Source organism: Phacochoerus africanus, chromosome 13 (genome assembly GCF_016906955.1).
Source record: "Phacochoerus africanus isolate WHEZ1 chromosome 13, ROS_Pafr_v1, whole genome shotgun sequence".
In the NCBI taxonomy this organism is placed as follows: Eukaryota; Metazoa; Chordata; class Mammalia; order Artiodactyla; family Suidae; genus Phacochoerus; species Phacochoerus africanus.
In genome coordinates, this window is record NC_062556.1 from 1,019,941 (window position 1) to 1,036,795 (window position 16,855).

The following is a 16,855-nucleotide window of genomic DNA, read 5'->3' on the forward strand; positions in this document are numbered from 1 at the left end:
CCGGAGGCCCTTCTCTCGTTGGGTCATTTACTGGATGCACCCTGGGCGCCAGGGACGTGGGGACGGACGAGGCTGTCCCCGCCCTCAAGGACAGGGGCCCTGCTCTGCTGACCGCTGCCGAGAGGGTGGGGCAAGGACAGAGAGAGTCTTGGAGGGCGGCGCTCTACTGCGCCAGGTGCGCCAGAGAGCAGCGGCCACGGGGCACCCAGCCCAGTCGGACACCGAGGTTCTGCTCCAGCGGAACCACAGTCCTGGCCTGTCCCTGGGTCCCCAGGGCCGTCACCCAGGGGAGTTGGGAGCCGCAGCCCCAGCCCCATCCCCGCCGCGAGCTCGTGGTGACTCCAGGGCCTGAGTCCGCTCTGTGCCAGCCGTTCTCCAGAGACGGCGGACCAGGCCCCCAGCCCTTGACCCAATGCCCTGGGGCCACGTGTGAGGTGGATTTTCAGCATGTCGATCGCTTAGGAAGGTGTGTGACAGGTGCGGTAGCCACAAACCACGTGACTGACACCCCCGGGCGCACCTCAGAGTCACATAGAGTCTCGTGACTTCAGCGGAGCGTAGGAGTCACACTGAGTGTAGGCATTGGCCCAGACCAGCTGGAGGTCAGGTCAGCTTCTCCTGGACGAGGGGCTTTCGTCGGGCTGCCTGGAACTGGGCGCAGGGCTCTCTGGAGGCCGCCTGGTCACACGGGGCCGGCGGTGTCCTCGGCGGCAGGTGGCCAAGGGTGGGCCGCGCACTCGCCGGGGCGGCTGCTGTCCCCGTAGGGGCCCCTTCGCTGAGACGCCACGACCGACTCCCCGCCCTCAGGGCCCTGCGCTCCCTCTGCAGACCTTCAATTCCGAGGAGTGACGGGCCGGCTCCTCCCAGGCCCCGTGGGTCCGCAGAGCCTCCGCGCAGCTGCTGAGGACCAGAGGCCCCTCCTCACGGGCCACCTCCCAGCTGCCTGGTGCACAGCCAGTGGACAGTGTCCACGGCCCACCCCCAGAAGGGGGCCCCAGGTCCCGCCCAGGGAGAGTGGTGGAGGCCTGTCGAGCCGACGGTAGAGGCTGTTTCTCTGCTGCAGACCCTGCCGGCCGGTCCCCAGCCCACTGCGCCTCTCTCTGCTGACGCTGCCTTTGTTCCCAGACCCCTGGCTGTCACATCCCGCACGCCCCTGTCCTCCCGCTGCCCCTCGCTGGCCCCGTGGTGCCTGCTGCCGGCCCCCCACTCCAGCCCCCAGGCCGCCCGGGTCTAAGCCTGTGCATGTGTGGGTGCCGCCTGGCTCTCCCTCCTGTGCCTCCTGGGCCCCCCAGCACCTGGGCCACCGTGGACACAGTCCCACCCTCAGCAGCGTCCCCTCCCTGCACGCTGCCCACCGCAGCCACCCGCGGGAGGTCACCAGGCAGCCATGGTGCCCATGGAGGGACCCTCGGCACCACCTCCCCCCCGACACCCAGCTGTGCCCCCTCGCGTCTCCCTGCACGTGCCCGCTGTCTGCATCAGCCCCGCGGCTCAAACGGGAGCGGCACCATTTTCTCTGTGTGTCCTGTGAGGCCAGCCCCGAGCTGGCTTCGCCACAATCAGTTAAGGTAAGCGAAGGGCCTACAGCTGGATTCGTGAAGTGTGGCCTGCGAGAGAGGACCGAAGGGGACATATGACCAGAATCATTATCGCCGAACGTACGCTCTTTTCTATAAACGTATTACGGTTCACGTAAAAGAGCTGTTTCTGAAATGCTTGAGGGCCCGTGAATATCATTCTTTTGGGGGTCAGACTGGCCTCCCTGCAGCCGTGTCTCCCCTGTGACTCTGTGTTACAAACCCAGCGCCCTTCCTCCTGGGTCCTCAGACCTTAGGGTGTCAGAACCACCGCGGCAGCTTGTTAGGACAGACTGACTCCAACTCGGCGCCACTCTGCGCGGGGCCAGGACCTGCCACTGCTGGTCTGGGTCCTCTCTTGGGGCCACTGCTGTATTTTAAAGGAGATGTGACCTCTGTACCACTGCTGCCAAACCCAGGTTCACACGTGTGACAGTCTGGGGTCACCCAGCCTCCGGGGCCTCTGGCCGGGAGGTGGCCTGTCAAGAGGGGCCTCTGGTCCTCAGGCAGCCCCGCCAGCTGCCCGGAGGCTCTGCGGACCCGTCACCCCCAGTGTGTTCCCCTAGGAGGTGGTGTGAGGAAGGCCTGGGGGCTCTGGTGACCCCCGTGCATGGGCGCTGGGCACACGGTGCGTCGTTGTCATCGCTGGAGAAGCAAAAGTGTTTCGTGTAGAAACCATCCATTCCAGGATTTTCAGTACTTGAGTTTGCTTTTTTACGGAGTTAACTTAGAAAGAAATGAACTTGTTTCAACTACTTGCAGGAAAAATGCATTACTCTTTTATTTTTTTATTTCTTCTTTGGCAGCACCCGCTGCATATGGAAGTTCCCAGGCCAGGGGTTCAATCCCAGCTGCTCTGCGACCTACACCACAGCTGCGGCCACGCCAATCCTTGACCCACTGAGCCACAGAAGTCCTTAAATTGTTTCTCGTTTACTCTGTGTGAGACCTAAATGGTTTGCTGCCATTTATGACGTTTTGTGTGGACTTCTCTTGGGCACTGTTTTCATTTCGTATTTGGACACTGTGTCCCTTCTGAAGTTTTGAATTGGGCCAAAATCCACACTCCTGTGTAGGGCACACCCGACCCTCTTCCTTCCTGTGCCACGAGCTCAGCTCCTCACCTGCCGGCCCCGCGCAGCCCGCCTCCTGTCCCCGCAGCTGGGCTGCTCCTCGCGAGGTCGTGGTGGCCGCAGGGCCTCAGCACACCTGCCGAGTGGGCGCCACCACTGCTCCCAGATTTCAGGGGCCAAGAGTGACGTCCCAGAAACGGGCTGTCCGTCAGATGAGGTAAGCCGCTTTGCGATGCGGCCCCTCGGCTCCCCCAGCGTGTCTGTTTCGGTTTCCAGACAGCGGCCAGAACTGTAGCAAGAGCGAGCGGCTCCGCGCCCAGCTCCGCGCTCTGCCCGGGACGGACGCGCCTTACGAGAGCAGCTGCAGCAGGGAGCCAGGCGAGTGCGCCGGGGGTCTTGGCACGGGGTTTCCAGTGACCTGGGGGCGTTTCTGTTCGTTCTGGGCCGTTCAGGTTTGACGGTGAGACGGACGGGTGGGTGCGGCGTCGGTTGGCTGGCTTTTCCGTATTCGTCCCTCTCATGCGACCATCTGCTTTGAAACCTAGATGCCTCCTATGCGGATCCTCTGGGCCCGCAGGCGGAGAGACCAAAAACGGCAGCCAAGAAGAGGCTCGACGAGGATGACTTTGCGGATGAGGAGTTAGGGGACGATTTGCTTCCAGAGTGACGGACATTTTACCCTGTAACTCACGGAAGGAGAGACGGCGCCCTGCGGGACAGCCCTCACGCTCAGCTTTGGCGTGCACGTCCAGACTGTCATTTTGCACCCTGCCCAAGCTTTAAACAAGTGTGTTCTGTTCCGTGAGTACGGGTTTGTGTTTTGCTTTGGTTGGAATGGAATTAAACACATGTGAAACTAATGCTGTAGCCCAGCGACCCGCAGCAAGAAGGAAGCCTTGTAGCCCTCGCTCCCTCGTGCCCGCGCGCCCATCAGAACGTGTGTGCCCACAGCGCACCCTTCTCACTACACTGCGTGCTGCTCTTTTCCATGACTTCGTTACGACAACGAGTTCAGGCTGGAAACGCCATACTGACGTCTTGGTTTGCAGCTTGTAAAGGACTGGGCTGGAGCCTGTTCCCGATGAGTTTTATTCAAGTGAAACTCCTCCGAGCTTGGAAACTGAGTCTTTGGACCTCTGGCCTCGTGGGGATTGTAACCCTGCTGAGGTTAGGTTTGGGAGGCGGCCCAGAATGCAGTGGGGAGACTCCGAGCCCGTAGAGCCTCTCTGCCCTCAGCCCCGAGGCGCCAGCGGCTCTGAGCACCGCCAGCCTCGTGGCTGCCTCGCTACTTGCCCCTGGGTGTGGGGTCGGGGCCCGCGTCTCCGTCGGCACCGCCTAGGGACCCCTCTGTCTTGGCGTTGCTGCTGCCGCGCTCGCCCCTGTTGGGCGCAGGAGGAGGAAAGCCCACGGCAGAGCAGGGTCCCCTCTCCCGAAGGAGGCTCCGATCTCCCGGGAGGCCTCCCGTGGACGCAGGCATCCCGGGGGGCGGGGGGGGGGGAGCCTCTGAGGCCGTGGCCGTGCCTGACACAGAGCCCGAGGAGACAGACAGAAAATGTGGCTCTGATGGACCTGAGGTGCTGCCGAGGGCAGCTATGAGAATACAGTGGAGGGATGGCAGGTGCGGAGGAGCTGCGAGGGGAGGCGACGGGGGGCAGCGAGAGCGCGAGCAGGTTCACCCGCAGCAGAGGGGCCGGGAGCAGCTGGTCGTGCAGGGAAGGGCTGGTCGGGTAGGGAAAGGCCTAGTTTCTGTTTTGAGCACAGGCTGCTGGCGGGGAAGGAAAGGGGAGATACAGGTTGCGTTGTTACAGTGACCAGTTTCTGCAGCGTTTTTGTCTTGCAGCTTTGTGTTTCATTTTGTACCGTTACCACCTGACCGGGAGCTGGGAAGCCCTGCAGCGGGCGTGTGTCACCACCAGGAAGATGGGGCACCGCCGCAGGGCCTGGGGCGGCGGGGACAGCACGTGGGAGGGGTCAGGGGGTGCTGGAGGGGGTGGGTCCTCGAGGGAGGCAGGGCCGGGGTGCGGAGGAGAACAGAGTTGGGGTCCCGTTCTGGGACTGACAGGTGCCCTTAGAAGGCTTTACGCAAGGAAGGCAAGTGTGGTGATTTGATTCAACCTTGGGAACCAGCGGTCACACCGGGTGTCGCCGAGCCAGCTGGGCTGAGGCAGGCGGTGGGGAGGCGACGGGGCGGAAGTGACGGGGCAGGTCTTTAGCAGATGTCCCGAGACGTGGTCGAGCCCGCGCACATTCCGGAGGCCGCGCGCCGAAGGCTTGCCAGTGGGTTGGATGTGGGTCGCGAGGCAGAGAGGGGATGGTGGCCAAGTTGGTGGCTGGGGACCGAGCGGCTGGCGTTGCCTTCGGAGGTGGGTGCGGATCTCGGGGCGTCTGCGGTCACGGTTTAGTCATGTTAAATTCAGGGTGTCTCTTTTGTTGTCGTTGTTGGCCACGCCCGCAGCATGTACAGAAGTTCTCAGGTCAGGGATGGAGCCTGAGCCACAGCAGCGACAACCCCGGATCCTTAACGCACCAAGCCACCCAGGTGTCTCTGAAGCATCCGACTGGAGACACGAGAAGTTCGTGAGTTTACAGATCCAGGGCTGCATCTGAGTACAACTGCTCCTACAGCTACAGCTCCTACAGCTACTGCTCTTACAGCTACAGCTTGCACAGCTACTGCTCCTACAGCTACAGCTCCTACAGCTACAGCTCCTGTAGCTACAGCTTGCACAGCTACTGCTCCTACAGCTACAGCTCCTACAGCTACTGCTGCTACAGCTACTGCTTGCACAGCTACAGCTCGCTGCAGTGGAATCCAGTGAGGTCACCTGGGGGGTGGATAGGAGACACGGCTGCAGGTCAGGGAAGAGAGATGACGCAGCAAACGCCGAGCGGGGCCACAGGTGATGGGGGTGGGGGTTCAGAGCTGAGAACGTGGGACCTCCAGTTCCAGGGAGGGTGCCCTGGACCCTGCGAGGCCAGTGCTCCTGCTCTGACGGCCAGGGAGAAACACGTGCTCACGTCCCTGGAGGAAAGTCAGAGGAGAGCACTGTTCCTGGAGGAGCCGACATCCCGCTGACTCATCTCTAGGGCGTCTGCCAGCTCAGAACATCGGCTGAGGTGCGGAAAGGGGCCCTCCCAGGGAAAAGAGGCTTGCGGAGCCTTTGTGTGCTGGCAGCCCCACATCCTAGAACCTTAGAGAAGCCTGCAATCCTCACTGGCCTGTGCTGAGCTCTGCGCTGGTGCTGGGGGACGGAGCCTCGAGACTCAGAGTTAGATTCCCCACTGTCTGCGGGTCCTTAGGGCACAAATGCAGCAGAGACACGGACGGTGTGTGAGGCTGTGGGCAGGAGCTCACGCTGGAAGTGTGAAGGCTCCAGGGACTGAGCTGACTGGCTTGCCCTCCTTCGCAGCTGAAGGAGACACATCGCCTAGGCTCTCAGTCAAAAGCCTGGAAGGACACGTGAACCAGGAGTGGACTGACTCTTAGAGAAATTCATCCAGCTCAGTCCATGCTTGCATTGGGGGAGTTGGTCCCAAGCCCTCTCTGAGTAGCAGACGAAAGGGGAGCTTCCTCTGGCGACAAATCGTGTGTAGCCTCCACAGTTCTTCCGTATGCAGCATGTGGCACATAATAAAAGTCAACAGCTGGAGCTCCCTGGTGGCCCCGTGCTTCGGGATCCAGCGTTGTCACCGCTGTGGCGTGGGTTCAGTCCCTGGCCTGGGAACTTCTGCATGCTGTGGGTGTGGCCAAAGACAAAAGTACACAGACAAGAGAGGTCCAGAAAGCAAAGGAAAACATAAATAGAAGCCAACACTTAGGTAATACAGGCAGCATCTCAGACAAGGACTTCGAAATAACCATGATGAGTATATTAAATAAAACATTGGTTGAAAAGTTAGAGAATTCCAACAGAGCATTGGCGCCTGTGAACAAGAGCCAAGCAGAGAACCTCCGATGGAATGAGGTAATATTTGAAGTTATTTGGGCACATTGAACAATGTACTGGACACAGCAGAAGTCAAGGTTAGTGAACAGGTCATTTGAAAATACCAGATTGAGTTCCCGTCGTGGCTCAGTGGTTAACCAACCCAACTAGTATCCATGAGGACCGGGGTTCGATCCCGGACCTCACTCGGTGGGTTAAGGATCCGGCATTGCCGTGAGCTGTGGTGTAGCTCACAGACGTGGCTCGGATCCCACGTTGCTGTGGCTCTGCGGTAGGCCGGCAGCTGTAGCTCCGATTTGACCCCTGCTGGCCTGGGAACCTCCACATGCTTGGGGCGGGGGGGGTGGGGGTGGGGGCCGGCCCTAAAAAGAACAACAACAAAACAAAGGCAAATGAAAGGTAACATGTAATAATGAAAATACTTGATGAACCAAAAGAAAGGCAGCTGAAGGAAGAAAAAGGAAAGGAAGAGCAGCTGAACAAATAGAAAACGAATGACAGGATGAGAGGACCTAAACCCAGTGCCGTTAGTAATGACGCTGCATGAGGAGCCCCCACGGGATCAAAGAAGACCCGACTATGTGACAACAGACATTTTATCTTTTATCTTTTTCATCTTTTATTCTTTGGCTGCAAGCACAGCATATGGAAGTTCCTGGGCCAGAGATGGAATCCGAGCCGCAACTGTGACCTACTCCACAGCTGCAGCAGTGCCGGATCCTCAACCCGCTGCGTCACAGCGGGAACTCCAAGAGACCCTTTAAATACGAGGGCAGACAGGATGCAAATGAAAAGGTGCAGAAAGACACCCTGCAAACATCAGTCACTAGGTAAAAGGGAGTGTGTCAACTGACGCAGGAAAATCTGACACAGAATGGACGGGGTCAGAGTGACTATATGATTTCAGCGTTGTTCGAAGCCCTTGCCACGAAGTGCCGGGGACACACGCCCCTTTGGGTTGAGCAGAGCCTGGGACGTGAGGACTTGGAGCCTGGAATAAAGACACGTCAGGATAGGTTGCTGCAAAACAGAGCAGAGAGATGTGGCGGTGGACAGAGTGGGGCCTGGGGCCAAGAAAGGTTTATCGAGCCTATCAGGAAACAGCATCAGCAGGACTTAGGGAGTCGACGCACGCAGGTTGGCAGCGGCGGCGGTAGAACAAAAAATAAAAGCAAAAAAGAAGTGCGTGCAGAGCACGGGGCGAGGGGGGAAACAGGCAGCAGAGATTTGAGGCTGGAAAGGGAAATGCGTCACCTCAGGAAAGGAATATAGCTCGGAAGGCGATGCCATGGGTCGTCCTCTGAGACGGGTGGACCTCAGTCAGAACGGAGTCCGGGCAGCCCAGGTGTATGAGTTTTGCCAAAGTTGGGGTTGTTCCAGGCGAAGAGAACAGAGGTCCAAGGGAGCAAGGGATTTGGGGTATTTCCCAGGATGCGCTGTGTTGAATCATGAACTCAAGACACGAAAGGAGACAAGGCCGGCCGAGCGCAGGCTCAGACGATGCGAGATCAGAGCACCACAGGTGTGGCGCCGAGAGCAGCAGGTGTCCGGAAGGCCACCGCCCCTGCTGAGGGCCGCATCGGGGTGTGGGCGCACGCTGAGGACTGAGAGGGGAGCAGAGGCCGTGGACGCCAAGGTACCCCGCACAGGCCGGGGTATCGGGCGACTCCCCCGCAGGGGTCACGGGACACCCAGGTGTGGACCTGACCTTTACAGGAGGGAGGGAGGGTCGGATTCGCACACCAGGCGGTAGGTAACCCAGGAAGGGAGGTGGAAGCAGCCGCTCACACGCGGGCCTGAGAGCCTTTCCCAGCAGCTTGGGCTGTGCCAAGGCGCTCCAGCTGGGCCTGGTACTGGGGCGGCTGCGTGATGGGGGCGTGGGGAAGAAGGAAGACGGCTTTAAGTCAAGCTCTCCTGCGCACAGGGGTGGTGAGATCTGTGCAGAACACTGCAGAGGCATTCATTTCCAAGGGAACCCGATGAGGCTGCTTTTGAGTGTTGTGTTGCCTTCCCCCCCCTTGTCCTAATGTTGGATTGAACTGTGGCGTTGAGTTCCCATGTGCAGCTTTGAGGATAACTGATTACAGACAGTTTGCACCTGTTTATGAGGCCGTTTCTCGATGGTTCAGGATCACAAGACAGAATGTTACTGTTCTCCCAGCCGGGCAGGCATTTTCTGTACTTAATCTTTCACAAAATGAAAACCAGGGGAAAGTAAGCATTTTAGTTTCCAAGTAACAGGAGGAGAGCGGAGGTGCTGTGTTATCAGTGGAATGTCCTCTGTTGACTCATCAGCCGTCCAGCCCTGTATCCACTTATCTGAGACGCTGAGAATTCCCAGGAATTCTCACAAAGACCCTGCTAGGGCTGGTCTTTCTCCTAAAGAACTCCCACACCTTCACCAAATTAAAACAAAACAAAACTGTGGGTTTGTGTATTGATAGGTTTATTCCCATTTCACAGAAACAAAGAACACAGACAATGTACCTACTAATCAGAGAAAAAGTTTTGCCACCTCAAACGTTTACTCACCAAGCTGTAAACTGCTTTAATGGCTTAAATTGGAGATTTCTGTGGGATTTTCAGCAGTGAAGTCATGCCTAAACTCTCCAGTTATAGAACATTCAAGGCGTGCAAAAGTGTGGTTTTTCTACACAGCATGACTGAAATGTAGTGTAACCAATGGTTTACAAGGCTGGCAGGTACCAAAGCTGCAAACCGTTTAAGGAGGCATCAGGTAGGTAGGTGCTATACGTTCGAAAGCCTTTCAGCTGCTATCAGTCTTCTGTTTTTATTTGCTGCGTGGCTGCTGTAAAACGACCCTTTTCCTTAGCCTGCCACCTGAAAGGCATGACGCAGTAATTGACAGCGAACAAATGAGCGCTTTAGCTGCTGCTCCTCGGAGTCCCTCTGTTTATTTCCTTTATTTACAGCATCTCGGGCCTATCGTACGTGACGGCTCGCACTCACAATCCCGTCCTCGCGGGGCCGGAGCGCCGAGCCCAGCGCCCAAGGGAAGCCCAGGCCAGCCGTGAGAGGGCGAGCTGGGCGGGCTGGGTGCTGCTCGGACGCTGGAGCTGCCCGAGGGGCGCCGAACGGCCGCTTCCTGGGTGTCCCGGGGAAGGAGCAACGCCCCCCCCCCCCTCCCACGACCTGAGCAACACTGTCAGTCCCAGCGCGCTTCCCTGAGCCCCGGACTCGAGAGGAAGTCGTCGTCGTGGCGAAGAGGCTCCTTCAGGCTCCGCGCGCTCCGTCTCCAGGTGGCCGCTCCCGTTCGCGGAGAGCGTTCCTCCCGGAGGCTCTTCCCACCGGCCAGAACCTGTCCGACTTCCCTTCCAACCGAGGCCGCCTCCTTCCGCTCAGCGCCGCGCGGCTCCGCTCGGACGTGTACGCGCCTCCGCGACCACCGCCGGCGCTTTGGGGAGATGCTGGGGCCGCCGGTGAGTGCGCGGCGCGGGCGGCCGGCGTCTCGCTCCCGGCCCGGGGCGGCCTCGTGCGGCCCGCGCGCCCGGGACTCGCAGGGGCCGCCGCCGGGCCCGCGGCGCCGTCACAGGCACTCGCAGCCCGCGGCGCAGCAGCCCGGCCGGCACACGCACACGCGCACCGCGCACCCGCGCCCCACGCGGACCCCGGCTCGGGGCGGCGGCGGCGGGGGGCGCGCGGGCCGGCGCGGCGCAGGGCCCCGGGGGGCCCGCGGGCGGCGCGCGGGCGGGGAGGGCGCGCGGGGGCCCGCGTGGTCCGCACCCATCCTCGGGGCGGGGGCGGGGGGCGGGGGCGCGGGGGGCGCAGGGCCAGGGGCGCGCGGGAGGCGCGGGGGCGCGGGGCGGGGGCGCAGGGGGCGCGGGGCGGGCCGCGGGCCCCTTCTGCGCGCGGCGCTGAGCGCGGCCTGTCCCGCAGGTCTGGGCGCTGGTGGCCGGCGTGCTGCTGGCGCTGTCGCCGGGCCGGGCGGGGGGCGCCCCGCGGGCAGGCCGGCGGCCGGCGCGGGCGCGGGGCTGCGCGGACCGGCCCGAGGAGCTCCTGGAGCAGCTGTACGGGCGGCTGGCGGCCGGCGTGCTCGGCGCCTTCCACCACACGCTGCAGCTGGGCCCGCGCGAGCAGGCGCGCAACGCCAGCTGCCCGGCCGGGGGCAGGCCCGCCGACCGCCGCTTCCGGCCGCCCACCAACCTGCGCAGCGTGTCGCCCTGGGCCTACAGGTGAGCGGGGCCGGCGGGGGGGCGGCCGGGGCGACGGGACGGGGGGCGGCTCGTTCCCACCGGGGCCCGTCGCCTCCTTCAAGGAGACCCGCCTCCTCCGTTCCCTCTTCGGCTCTTGCAGCTGCAGCAGAGTCTCCCGAGCACCTGTTCTCGGCCAGGTAGGTGGCTCAGGGCGCAGGGCTGGGTTTGGGGCTCGCGCGAGGGACCCGGTCCGCGAGCCTTTCCTCGTTGTTACAGGATAGTGCGCGGGAGGCCTGGGCGAGGTCTCACGTGGGATCCCGCAGGCGTTTCTCGGGCGCCTGCGGCGGGCCGGGTGCCTCAGGGCCCACGCTCCGAGCCCGTCTAGCCTGAGGGCCGAGGTGGGGGGGGATGGCGGTGATGGGGCAGTAAGCGAGGGGGGCTGGAGAAGCTACGTGTGCCGTCGTTTGAAGGCGGGCGGAGGCTCGTGCGCTTTGGAGCACAGGCCTACCTTGAGGTCGCTGGTAAAGAGGTCCTTTCAGAAGAAAGGAACGGCACGCAAACTGGGGACAGAGTGGCTGGAGTGTCCTCAGCATACGTATCACTGTTCCCTTCTCCTCCATCCCTGCTGAGGTCGTCGCCCCAGGGGGTCACGGTCTGGCTGGTGGTGCTGGGAGCCCTCATGCCACAGCCTGGAGAAGAGAAAGAGCTGGGACGGGGTGGCCCAGGGGCGGGGAAGAGAGTGAAGGCCCCAGGCGTGGGGTGCGGGGTGCGTGTGTGCGCACGTGCGGGCAACCGCTGGAGAGGGCGCAGGGCTGGGCTTGGCAGCGCTGCAGGGTTGGCGTCTGCCCTCGAGGGCGTTTTCCATCAGGGAAGCCACACAGCCGTGGTGCCCCTGATGAGGGGTAACCACAGGGCACGTACCGGACACGGGCACCCAGGGTCCCTGGAGAATGTGAGCCCAGGAGCAACTGGGACAAAATTGCTTAAAGTACAAGCTGCAGGATTTAGTAGAGGATGGTTGCGTGTTGGGGCGAGGGGGACACACCGTGAAAGTCCACCCTGTGGGGTGTGCAGAGAAGAAGCGGCAGCCTGCGCTCCCCCAGCCTCCCAGCTGAAGCGCCCCACCCCCACCCCAGCCACTCCCTTTGATGCTTAGCTCTGGCCTCTTCCCCTCTCTCCCCCGACCCATCTCAGGGCTCTAGAGGGTCGCTGGTTGTCTGTGCCTCTTTCTCCAGCCTCCTACTGCAGCCTCGAGGTGCGGAACAGCTTTAAGGAGGCCGTGAGTCTCTCGCACATGCTGCAGTAACAGATTGCGTAGCTGCCCCCAGACCAGGCTGAGGCGGGTGGACCACGCAGCTACTCAGGACCGCCTGGCAGCCTGTCCGCGTGGGGTCTGGCTTGGGTGGTTGATGTATTGAAGGAACAACGCCAGGAGCAGGTTGTCCAGAAGGAAATGAGTTCCGTTCTGGACAAGCTGTGTGTTGTGTCCCTGGGAGTGGCTGGGTATCCCGCAGGCCGCAGACCCAGGCTTGAGAAGGATGGAGGGGACACGCACTGCGGGTCCAACCTGAATGGCACAGAACGGACCTCTTTAGGTGGATAAGGTAAGTTTTAAAATAGAACTTTGGGGAGTTCCCATCGTGGCTCAGTGGTTAATGAATCCGACTGGGAACCAGGCGGTTGTGGGTTTGATCCCTGGCCTTGCTCAGTGGGTGAAGGATCCGGCGTTGCCGTGAGCTGTGGTGTAGGTGGCAGACACAGCTCGGATCCCGTGTGGCTGTGGCTCTGGTGTAGGTCAGCGGCTACAGCTCTGATTAGACCCCTAGCCTGGGAACCTCCACATGCTGTGGGTGCAGCCCTAGAAAAGGCAAAAAAATAAATAAAGTAAAATAGAACTTTGGAATGAAAGGCAGTTTTCCATGTATTTAGGGAGAGAGGGCTCGTTCAGGAGTGTTGACCTCAGTAACCAGCTGGAAAAAATGCAGTTGTTATCTCACACCTAGAGCAAGTAAGTTCCAGCTGTCTCAGGCTGAAATGTAAAAACCTGTAAAAACAGGCCAATTTTGTCCATATTCCTGAGTGGAGAAGGCCTGTTGAGAGGCTCACAGACGCCCAAAATCATAAAAGAGGCAAATGATAAACTTCTTTGGATAATTTTACGCCGTTTTTTCTTGGCAAAATCAAAAAACATACAAGGGCGGCAAACTGGAAGAAGAAACGTGTGGCCCGTGTGACAAAGGGCTCATTTCCTAGAAAGCAGCCCACAAACCAAGGACAAGACCCAGTGAAAAGATGACAGAGGCAGGGACAGTCCCCAAGGAGGGAAGTCACGTGATCCCAACTTTGAAAGGGAGACAGACCTGGCCCCCAGGCGTAGTAATACAACAGAACTGTCCTGAGAAAGCTTTTTGGGTGAGGACACCCCTCAGGCCTTGCTGACAAGGGTGGTGAGGCCAAGGCTTGACTGTCCGGGGGGTGTGAGCTGGTGCCGCTTTGATGGAGCAGAGTCAGGTATTAACTATGACAAATCCACGTGCACAGACAGAGAAGCTGTTTGGGTTACAGGTCTCCTCCTGCAGCCGCCCAAGCCCGGTGCGCCGCTGTGTGTGCAGGGCTCTGGCTGTGCTCACAGCAAGGGGCAGGGGCACCTAGATGCCCACCAGGAGGCAGCTGGTCCCGACGAGTGCTGTGGCAGGTGTAGAGAGGCCCCCGCGCGGACCGAGGTGCCTGGGCAGGCGAGGGCAGGGGAGCGTGGAGCTTGCTGCTCCGTGATGGAAGGGACCTGTTCCCTGGCTCACAGGTAGACTAGGGGATGCTGCCCACGCGTACGGGCAGACACACCTTGGGCATCCTTGGGACTCGGTCGTTACGGGGCCTCGGAGTTGGGCGGCCGGGGAGAGCGAAGGGGAGGAGGTGGACGTTGCACTCTCTGTGTCTTTTGAGTTTTCTGTGATGCGCCTCTACTGTTTCGAAAGCTTTTTAAATTTTTTATCGTAACAGTTGATTTACAATGTTGGTTTCAGATGTACAACCGCGATGCACTATTTTTGCAGATTATGCTCCACTTAAAGTTATTACGGGAGTTTCCACTGTGGCGCAATGGGATAGGTGATGTCTCTGCAGCACCAGGACACAGGCTGGATCCCTGGCCCAGCACAGTGGGTGACAGGATCTAGTGTTGCCGCAGGCTGTGACCGTGGCTTGGATTTGATCGGGGAAACTCCTTATGCCAAAAAAAAAAGATAAAAGCAAAAAAAAGTTACTGTAGAATATTGGCTGTGTCCCCTGCGCTGTACAGTGTGTCCTTGTAGCTTGTTTATTTTATACCTGATAGTTTGTGTCTCTTAATCCCCCCCATATCGTGCCCCTCCCCCTCCCCAGTGGTGACCACTGGTTTGTTCTCAGTGAGTCTGTTTCTCTCTTGCTGTATTTATTTCTTTGTTTTACTTCTTGAGACGCCGCGTAGAAGCGATGGCATAGACTCTTTGTAACTCTCCGGAGTTATTTCACTGAGCGTAGTGCGCTCCAGGTCTGCCCACAGTGCCGCAAGGGGCAGTATTTCTTTTTTGTGGCTCATGTTCCGTTGTACGTACGTACACGTGTGTGTGTACACACACGCTGGCTCTTTGCCCATTTGTCTCTTGATGGACTCTTGGGTTCTTCCATACCTTGGTCATTTGTGAAGAGTGCTGCTGAGAACACTGAGATGCATGTGTCCTTTCGAATTCGAGTTCTCATTTTTTCCAGCTAAATACATAGGAACGGAATTGCTGGATCTTGCGGTAGTTGCATTGTTGGTTTTTTGAGGACCGTCCATACCGTTTCCATAGCGGCTGCACCAGTTTCCTTCCCGCCAGCAGTGCCCGGGGGTCCCCTTTGTCCACACCCTCACCAGCATTTGGTATTTGCTTTTTGATGAGCTGTTGTGACAGGTACGAGGTGATGGTTCATTGTGGTTTTGATTGGCGTTTCTCTGATTATGGATATCGCACATCCTTTCCCGGGCCTGTTGGTCGCCTGCATTTCCTCTTTGGAAACATGTCCGCTCAGGTTCGATGCCAACATGTGTGTATATTTTAATGATCTCAGTCTTCTTAAATTTGTTAAGATTTATTTTGTGGCTCAACAGGTGGTCTGTCGTGGAGAATATTCCGCTAGTAGTTGTAAAACCCCACTCCTTCTCAGGTGGGGCTTGAATCCAACCAGAACTCAAATTGGGACCTGAACTCACCCACCCCTCAGCCTGGAGCTCACAATCCCTGGCTGAGGAGGGGGCTTGGACGCACTATCTTTTATTTATCTTATTTGTCTTTTTGTCCTTTTGGGGCTGCACCCATGGCATGTGGAAGTTCCCAGGCGAGGGGTCTGATCACAGCTACAGCTGCTGGCCTACACCACAGCCCCAGCAGCACCAGATCCGAGCCATGTCTGTGACCTACACCACAGCTCACAGCAATGCGGGCTCCTTGACCCACTGAGCGAGGCCAGAGATCAAACCCACAACTCATGGTTCCTAGTCGGGTTCGTTTCCGCTGCGCCACGAGGGGAACTCCCCATTTTTTATTTTTTTTTTATCCTGAGTTGTATAAGCTGTGGATGTACTTTGGATAGCAACCCTTATGGGTCGTAACATTTGCAGATACCTTCTTCTGTTCAGTAGATCGTCCTTTCATTCAGTTGATGGTGTCCTTTGCTGTGTAAAAGGTTTTAAGTTTAATTAGGTCCCATTTATTTAGTGTTGCTTTTGTTTCCTTTGTCTAAGGAAACACATCCAAAAAAAATAATGCTGTGATGTATGTCACAGGGTGTTCTGCCTGGGAGTTTCCTCTGGGGGTTTTATGGTTTCCGTCTTCTGCTTCGGTCTTTAATCCCTTTGGGGTGTGTTTTGTGCGTGGCGTTAGTGTTCCGGTTTCGTTCTTTGACAGGTGGCTGTCCAGTGTTCCCAGCACCACTTCCTGAGGAGATTGTCTTCTCTCCATCCTGTGTTCTCGCCTCCTTTGTCACAGATGCGTGGGGTTATTTCGGGGCTCTCTCTTCTGCATTGGTCTGCGTGCCTGTTCTTTGGCCAGTACCATGCTGAGTTTTTTGGTTGGGGCTATTTTATTTTATTGCAAGTGAACAGATGCATATTGAGGAAATTCCTACTACGCTAGAAAGACGAGTAACGTCGCCGTGCAGTTATTTTTTCCTAACAGCTGTGTTGCATTTTAACGGCCACGCTGAGGACGCTGCTGTGTGACGTGGACACCTGCTGAGTCTCGCTGTCTGCGGCCACGCGGCTTCATCAGCACCCAGGAGCGACATCTCCGTCCCTCAAGGTGTCTCCGTGCTCCCGCCTGATCCCTCTCTCCGGTCCCCCGCTTTGCCCGCCATCCTCAAACTCGGTTTTCTCATTATAAACTGGGTTGCGTTTCTTACAATTTTACCTGAAAGTGAAATTTACATTGATTAAATGGAGTCTTTTTTCCTGGCTTTTAGAAATGTATCATGATGGTTTTTAGATTATCCACGTTGCATGTACAGATACGTCATTGTTTTATAGCAGAGTCATGTTCCATTGTGCAGATTTAGAAGAACGTTTGTATTGGAGTTCCCCTCATGGCGCGGTGGTTATCGAATCCAACTAGGAACCTTAAGGTTGCGGGTTCGACCCCTGGCCTTGCTCGGTGGGTTAAGGAGCCAGTGTTGCCGTGAGCTGTGGTGGAGGTGGCGGACGCAGCTCGGATCTGGCGTGGCTGTGGCTGTGGTGGAGGCCGGCAGCTGCAGCTCCGATTCGACCCCCAGCCTGGGAGCCTCCACACGCCGCAGGTGTGGCCCTAAAAAGACAAAAAAAAACGTTTGCATCAGTTTACCTGTTGGTGGGTACTTGTGGTGTTTTCAGTTCCGACGGTTACAAGTGGAGCCCCTGGGAAGATTAGGAGAAGGGTTCTCCCCTCCCTCTCTGGCCACCCCACAGCCTGTGGAAGCTCCTGGGCCCGTGTTCACATCGGAGCCATCGTCGTGAGCTGAGCCGGGGCTGTGGCGGTGCTGGGTCCTTAACCCGCTACGCCAGGCTGGCTGCTGAACCTGCGCCCGGGGCTCCAGAGACGCCCATCACGTGGTGC

The 16,855-nt window shown here is 58.7% G+C and overlaps 2 protein-coding genes across 5 annotated transcripts in view; both read left to right on the forward strand.

The window, feature by feature from the left end:
• IFT88 (intraflagellar transport 88) overlaps positions 1-3,510 on the forward strand; it is a 77,721-nt gene extending 74,211 nt beyond the window's left edge. For 3 of the 4 annotated variants that reach the window (XM_047755709.1, XM_047755710.1, XM_047755711.1), the window contains 2 exons: positions 2,927-3,028; positions 3,196-3,510. In XM_047755709.1, coding sequence (XP_047611665.1) covers positions 2,927-3,028; positions 3,196-3,317 — 224 coding nt within the window. In that variant the 3' untranslated portion in view covers positions 3,318-3,510. Of the gene's footprint in view, positions 1-2,926; positions 3,029-3,195 lie in introns of those variants that run through there. The other variant, XR_007131375.1, reaches the window with a different exon arrangement.
• A 3,732-nt stretch (positions 3,511-7,242) lies between these two features.
• IL17D (interleukin 17D) overlaps positions 7,243-16,855 on the forward strand; it is a 38,247-nt gene continuing 28,634 nt past the window's right edge. Inside the window, exons 1-2 of the mRNA XM_047756537.1 lie at positions 7,243-10,037; positions 10,495-10,790. Coding sequence (XP_047612493.1) covers positions 10,023-10,037; positions 10,495-10,790 — 311 coding nt within the window. The 5' untranslated portion in view covers positions 7,243-10,022. The remainder of the gene's footprint in view (positions 10,038-10,494; positions 10,791-16,855) is intronic.